The sequence below is a fragment of the Hyla sarda genome, chromosome 1 (genome assembly GCF_029499605.1).
Source record: "Hyla sarda isolate aHylSar1 chromosome 1, aHylSar1.hap1, whole genome shotgun sequence".
NCBI lineage: Eukaryota > Metazoa > Chordata > Amphibia > Anura > Hylidae > Hyla > Hyla sarda.
The window spans coordinates 405,080,375-405,088,267 of record NC_079189.1 but is presented as its reverse complement, the minus strand read 5'-3'; the positions used below and the strand labels follow the sequence as shown (position 1 = coordinate 405,088,267).

The window sequence follows — 7,893 nt, the reverse complement described above, 5'->3', positions numbered from 1 at the left end:
TTACGTCCGAGATCTTGGGTCTTCCAGCAAGACAATGACCCCAAACATACATCAAAGAGCACCAAGAAATGGATGGCAAGAAAGCACTGGGGAGTTCTGAAGTGGCTGCAATGAGTCCAGATCTAAATCCCATTGAACACCTGTGGAGAGATCTTAAAATTTCTGTTGGGAAAAGGCGCCTTCCAATAAGAGAGACCTGGAGCAGTTTGCAAAGGAAGAGTGGTCCAACATTCAGGCTGAGAGGTGTAAGAAGCTTATTGATGATTATAGGAAGCCACTGATTTCAGTTATTTTTCTGAAGGGCGTGCAACCAAATATTAAGTTATGGGTGCCAATAATTTTCTCCAGCCCATTTTTGGAGTTTGGTGTGACATCATGTCCAATTTGATTTTTTTCATCCCTTTTTTGGTGTAGTTCCAATACACACAAAGGGAATAAACATGAATATAGAAAAATATTTACTACTGCATTCCTTTTCTGTGAGAAAAACTTAATTTTCTTGAAAAATTTCAGGGGTGCCAACATTTATGGCCATGAGAGAGAGAGAGAAATTCTTATAACCTACTTTTAACAGTCATAATTAATTCCGGAGCAATTTATGGATGTTTTTTCGAAATGCCCCATGGATGTCTTTGTTTCTCAGACTGTATATGATAGGGTTAAGGAAAGGGGTAATGCTAGTGTAGAACAGAGACAGAAGCCATTCCTTATCTGCAAGTACATTAGATTTAGGGCGGAAGTACATAGAGCTACCACTTCCATAAAACAAAAGAACAACAATGAGATGGGACACACATGTTGACAGGCCCTTCTTTCTCCCACATCCTTTTGGAATATTTAAGACAGAAAACAAAATTTGTACATAAGATCCGGATATCAGTAAGAAGCAGCCAAGCATTAGGAAGCCACCTACTGCAAAAACAGTAGCTTCATTGGGGAGTGTGTCAATACAAGAAATCTTCAGAAGAGGAGGAATATCGCAGAAGTAATGGTTGAGGACATTGCTGCCACAAAAGGGCAATCTAAAAGTGTTGGCAGTGTGAATTGCCCCATAAATGCCTCCAATTACCCAGGTCCCAGCAACCATATAAAGGCAAACATCTTTACTCATAATGACTGAATATCTCAATGGAATGCATATAGCAACATATCGGTCATAAGCCATTGTGGCCAACAAAGAAGATTCAGAGGCTGCCAATGAGAGGAAGACATATAACTGGATAATACATGCTGGTAAGGAAATGGCTAAATTTTCTATCAATAAATTGACAAGCATTTGTGGTAGTGTTGTAGAGGTATAACAGATGTCCAGAAATGCCAGATTTCTAAGGAGAAAGTACATTGGTGTCTGAAAATGATGGTCCATTTTTGTAAAGACAATAATAAAAATATTACCTATCACTGTGGCAAGGTATATGATCAGGAATAAAATGAAGTACAAGCCCTTAAATCTCATGTCTGCAAAGGCATGGAGGTAGAACTCTTTTATGTTTGTAGCATTGTCCATGATGTATATGCAGTCATATGAATGATACCATCACCTTAATGCATGTATCAGGCTTGTAGAAGTAACTTTAAGTTTTAGTTATTGGAGCTGACCTGACATTATTTGTGTAGACATTGAATGTGTGGTCTGTAATTGGAAACAAATGTCCAGCAATGAATCAAATACTTTACAGGTCATAGTACAAAAATTTTATATCAGGGTTTACAAAAGGGAAAAAGGAATTAACATTTTCCATTATCTTTAAAAAAAAAGAATGATGTGGTTAAATTCATGTACCAGCATGTAAGACTTATATAGGCTTTGCACCTGACAATTGAATTCTCCAGATCTCTAAAGTTCTTTCCTCAAGAGACATCACAGCAAGATGACGTAAGATACCTTTGCTGCTTGCAAAATTAGTAATCAGTAATATTTGTGTAATGTCCCAGTACAGGATATAACCCTGTACAGTATTGAAGCTAGAGTTACTGTGTATAGTCAGTATAATGTTTTGTACTATGTGGGGAATTTATCATTGTATATAAAGCTGTTTTGTGTCTATTTTTGGGGGCAAAAATATGTGCAAGTGTTTTTTTGTGTCTTTTTTTGCGCAAATTTTGATAGAATTCTTCATCGCTTTGTCTACGGTTAAGTCTACCATAGAGCATTTTCTACTGTAGAATCGAATTTACTGAGTTTTTTTTTGGCGCAAAAAAAATTCGCAAACGTCATTTTCTTGCACAAATATACACCACCTCAGAGGACACGTACCAAAGTGTCTAGTTTGGCAAAGTAAGGACTGCTACTCCCATTATGGACAGACTCTGCCCATGATGGGAGTTGTAGTCCAGGGGCTGAGGTGCCAATCCCACCGGGTCATTCTGCAGAGACCTGCTGGGATCCACATTTATTAACTATACAAGCCGGCGGTACATGCGGCTACACTGCACGCCACTCATGTATACACATTCATAATTCATAATCCCCGCTGACGGAAGAGGGGAGCTCTGATTGGTCAATAGCTATTCACCAATCAGAGCTCCTGTCTCCTGGCGCAGATTATGAATTATAAGAACTGTATATAGGAGCCCGCGGCAGCGCAGTGTAGACGCATGTATCACCAGCTTTTATAGTTAGTAAATGCGGATCGCAGCGGATCTCCAGAGAATGATCTGCTGCGATCTGCACCTCTGCCCTTGGACTACTACGCCCATCATGGGACAGAGTCTTTCCATGATGGGAGTAGTAGTAGTTCTGCAGCGCTGCTGAGGGATGGCACTCTTAGGACTACTACTCTCATCATGGACAGACTCTGCCCATGATGGAAGTTATAGTCCCAGGGCTGAGGTGCAGATCGCACCAGGTCACTCTGCAGAGACCCACAGGGATCCGCATTTAAGTTAAAAAGCCGGCGGTACATGCGACTACAATGCACTGCCCGCTGACTGCTATATACATAATTCATAATCCCCGCTGCCGAGAGAGGGGAGCTCTGATTGGTCAATAGCTATTAACCAATCAGAGCTCCTGCCTCCCGGCGGGGATTATGAAATGTGACAGTGTTTATAGGAGCAGGTGTAATGAAGGAAACTGTGCCCTGTAGCGTAATGTAATGTGACCCTCCGCACAGGGACAGTTTTCTGCTTTGCAGGCCGCTCCCTCTCATTCCATTCCCACTAACCTCCTTGAGGTGGACGAGGAAAGTTTCTACACCACTTAGACAGACTGTGAAGCTCAGCCAGAGGAGCGCCCCACAGCCTTTCTCCCACCCACCGCTGTGCATATTAACTAGAGATGAGCGAACTTTTCAAAAATTAAATTCGGCCGATTCGCCGAATTTTCCCGAAAAGTTTGTTTCGATCCGAATTCATTTGCGGCGAATCGATATTAAAAAAGGCTATTTCTAGCCTACATACAGCCTCTATAGGGGTATAGAACACTTTGCTGTGTCCTAAAACGCATATGGAGTGTGCTGGGGTAGTGAAATAATACTGTTATTCAGAAGAGCATGCAGATTACCGGCATCGCTCTTAGAATCACTGCCGCACAGCAGCACAATGACAGAGCCTGGTGGTGGCATCAGTGTCAGGAGACCATATGGTGACTGAATGACATAGCGTGGACATGTTGACAGCAAGAGGAGACCATTTACTGGCTGAATGGCACAGCGTGGAGTTGGCTGACGCACTAGTACACTACACACCAGGGCTTCACAATCCCCCCCCAAAAAAACAACACAATATATGACATTTTTGACAAAGATTTCTCATTGGCAGCACCCGCTATCCAAAAATTTGAAATTTCCAGAACCAGGCCTCACCCCTGCGGCATCAGTAACCCATATATTGCCTGCATGACACAGCCTGGAGTGTGCTGATGCAAGAGTACACACCAGGGCTTCACAATCCCCCCCAAAAAAACAACACAATATATGACATTTTTGACAAAGATTTCTCATAGGTAGCACCCGCTATCCAAAAATTTGAAATTTCCAGAACCAGGCTCCACCCCTGCGGCATCAGTAACCCATATATTGCCTGCATGACACAGCCTGGAGTTGGCTGATGCAAGAGTACACACCAGGGCTTCAAAATCCCCCCCAAAAAAACAACACAATATATGAAATTTTTGACAAAGATTTCCCATAGGTAGCACTCGCTATCCAAAAATTAGAAATTTCAAGACCCAGGCCCCACCTCTGCGGCATCAGGAACCCATATATTGCCTGAAGGACACAGCCTGGAGTTGGCTGATGCACCAATACACACCCGGGCTTCACAATCCCCTCCAAAAAACAACAACATTTTAGACATTTTTTAAAGAAATACCTTTGTGTAAGAACAAGCGCATATCCAACAGTTCACAGGACTCTATAATGCAGGACGGTGGACCACCCAAAAACATTCTTTTCAAAAAGAATAAACCACACAATGTTTGACATTTTTTTTTACAAAAACTAATTCAATATGTGTCTGTCTCCAAAAGATCAGATCACCAAAGGACTTTTTTCGCCCAAAATGATGAAGCAGAGTTAATCCCTGTCCGTATTTTTTATATATTTTTTTTCATTAAAAAATCACACGCAACAAGTGTTCCGTTGTGTAACGATTAGCATTCTGGAAAATTCTATTTTATTGCTGATAAAATTAACAGTAAATAAAAAAAAACACTACCCAAGAGTGTTTAATTACCCCATACATTGCACCAGGAGCAGTCAAGAGTAGGCCTCAGCAGTACCCAAGAGGCTTTACTAACCCCCTACCTTTGCACGATCCATTGCAAGATCGAGCAATACCAAGTGCGTTATGCCCTCTGATTTCCGGGGCCGTAGGCGCGCTTCACTGAACGGATTAACGTGTCTCTATCTTTCATCAACCGGTGCTGGTAACCCGCTAACTCCCGGAAAGGTAAGCTGCCGCGAAGCAGGTGGTCTCCCCCCGGGCACGTTTGGCTCCACTACTGCCACACCATGCTGACTGCCAACCTTGCTAGGCCTAAGCAGTCAGGAGTAGGCCTCAGCAGTACCCAAGAGGCTTTAATAACCCCTTACCTTGCCCGATCAATTGCGAGATCGAGCAATAACAGGTGTGTTATGGCCTCAGATGTCCTGGGCCGCACTAGCGATCCACTGAACGGATTAGCGTGTCTCTATCTTTCAAGGACAGGTGCGTGTTGCAAGCTGAAACCAGTTCGTGATAGGGATCTGTGATTGCAATTATTTAATCTTAAAACGAGGAATTACCAGTAAGTGAGGGTCATAAGCTGGTGTTTATTAAGTCCCTGCCCTTTGTACACACCGCCCATTGCTATAAGCGATTGGATTAGTTAGTGAGTTGGTTAGTGAGGTCCTCGGATCGGCCCAGGCGGGGTAGGAGAAGGACCTGGCAGAGCGCCGAGAATTTAACGATCATTGTTGAAATTTGCATTAAGCATGTATTTAGCTACTGCTAAACATCCAAAAATTTAAGGCCCAAGACCAGAGGCAACAGGGAGGCAAGTAGTTCCTGAAAGACACAAAATGAGACTGGAGCATGCATTTGCTGTACCCAAGAGGTTTTCATAACCCTCTACATTTAAAGATCAATGTTTACATTTGCATTAAGCATGTATTTAGCTACTGCTAAACTTCAAAAAATTATAGGCCCAAGGCCTGAGGCACCAGGGAGGCAAGTAGTTTGTGAAAGACACAGAATGAGTCTGGAGCAGTCATTCGCAGTACCCAAGAGGGTTTCATAACCACATACATTTAAAAATCAATGTTGACATTTGTATTAAGCATGTATTTTGCTACTGCTAAACTTCAAAAAATTATAGGCCCAAGGCCAGAAGCATCAGTTTTCCCCATATTATGAACATAGTTGTCCCCCAGATTAGGCAGCATAGATGTCCACCAGATTAGGCAGCATAGTTGTCCCCCAGATTAGGCAGTATAGATGTCACCCAGATTAGGAGCATAGATGTCCCCCAGATTAGGCAGCATAGATGTCCCCCAGATTAGGAGCATACTTGTCCCCCAGAGTAGGCAGCATAGATGTCACCCAGATTAGGCAGCATAGATGTCCCCCAGATTAGGCAGCATAGATGTCCCTCAGATTAGGAGCATAGTTGTCCCCCAGATTAGGCAGCATAGATGTCACCCAGATTAGGAGCATACTTGTCCCCCAGATTAGGCAGCATAGATGTCCCCCCAGATTAGGAGCATAGATGTCCCCCAGATTAGGCAGCATAGATGTCCCCCAGATTAGGAGCATACTTGTCCCCCAGAGTAGGCAGCATAGATGTCACCCAGATTAGGCAGCATAGATGTCCCCCAGATTAGGCAGCATAGATGTCCACCAGATTAGGAGCTTAGTTGTCCCCCAGATTAGGAGCATACTTGTCCCCCAGATTAGGTAGCATAGATGTCCCCCAGATTAGGAGCATACTTGTCCCCCAGAGTAGGCAGCATAGATGTCCCCCAGAGTAGGCAGCATAGATGTCACCCCGATTAGGCAGTATAGATATCCCCCAGATTAGGAGCATAGTTGTCCCCCAGATTAGGCAGCATAGATGTCCCCCAGATTAGGCAGCATAGTTGTCCCCCAATCAGCGCAGGCCGGTCAGAGCCAATCAAAGGGCCGTATGTGGCAAGCGGGCCGTACAATGCCCAGGTCTGCCCCAGAGGGTTTCATAACCAACCACAATAGAGAAAATTTTGTTGTAGGAGCATGGTCAATCTACTCAGACCCATCTGTCATTTGTGGCTGGAAATACTGGCTGATCCATCCCTGATTCATCTTGACAAACGTCAGTCTCTCCACATTTTAGTGGACAGACGAGTTCGCCTTGGGGTGACTATGGCCCCGGCCGCACTAAACACCCCCTCTGATGGCACACTACTGGCCGGGCAAGACAGCTTTTCCAGGGCAAACTCCGCTAGTTGCGGCCATAAATCGAGTTTTGCTGCCCAGAAGTCCAGCGGATCTTCAACTGTTGTTCACAGGGTCCTGTCGAGGTAAGCCACCACCTGCTGGTTCAGGTCCTGCTCCATGTCCACCTGCTGCTGATGAGTAGCTTCACTATGCGGCTGAAGGAAGCTACTCATCAGCGTGTAGACTCAGACTGCTGCTGATTGAGCCGGTACTGCTCCTGCCACCCTCCCCTCCCCAGCAGCCGTGGCAGTGGAAGGTGAGCGCAGAGGGCCCCCGAGTCAGACCTGCGAGTGGTGACCATGTGGCTAACCGACTACGTAGAAGCTCCCTGAAGTAGGTCAGTTTGTCCTCCCTCTCAGTGGGTGTAAAAAAGGCCCCCATTCTGGGCTGGTAGCGAGGGTCTAATAAGGTGGAGATCCAGAAGTCATCGCGCTGACGAATTTTGACAATTCGGGGGTCACTACGCAAGCAACTCAGCATGCATCGTGCCATTTGTGACAGTGACTCGCTGGGACTACCTGCCTCCATCTCCACTGCATACTGCCACGGTGTGTCTGGGTCCTCTGTCTCGCCTCCCTCGTAATAACCCTCCAGCTCCTCTGGCTGCTCCTGCTCCTCCTCTCCTGTCCAATGACCAGAAACACTGGCCACCGAAAACTGTGCTCCGCTCTGCCCCTCATCATCCTCCTCCAGTTCATCCCCCACAGGACTCATGTAGCCTTCTGATGTAGGCGCAACATTTCCATTGCCGTGACCAGCCATGTTTTCAATCTTTTTTTGGAGTAAATGTAGGAGTGGAATGTGGCTTCCTCAAAGGGCCTCAGCAAACGGCAGGTGTCACGTATGAGCTGCCACTCATTCACAGGGGAGTACTCCGATCTGCTTGTATCATCAAAAAATCTGTGATGGCTTTTCTTTGTTAGTATAGTCTGTCCAACATATGGAGGGTGGAATTCCAACATGTGGCAACGTCACAAATGAGGCTATGTTGTGGGA

At 45.0% G+C, this 7,893-nt stretch overlaps 1 protein-coding gene across 1 annotated transcript; it reads right to left on the bottom strand.

The window, feature by feature from the left end:
* Nucleotides 1-580: 580 nt before the first annotated feature.
* On the bottom strand, nucleotides 581-1,507 carry LOC130369123 (olfactory receptor 2D3-like). Its single transcript, XM_056573950.1, has one exon. It carries the CDS (start codon nucleotides 1,505-1,507, stop codon nucleotides 581-583), a length of 927 nt encoding a protein of 308 aa, XP_056429925.1.
* Between the last annotated feature and the right edge of the window lie 6,386 nt (nucleotides 1,508-7,893).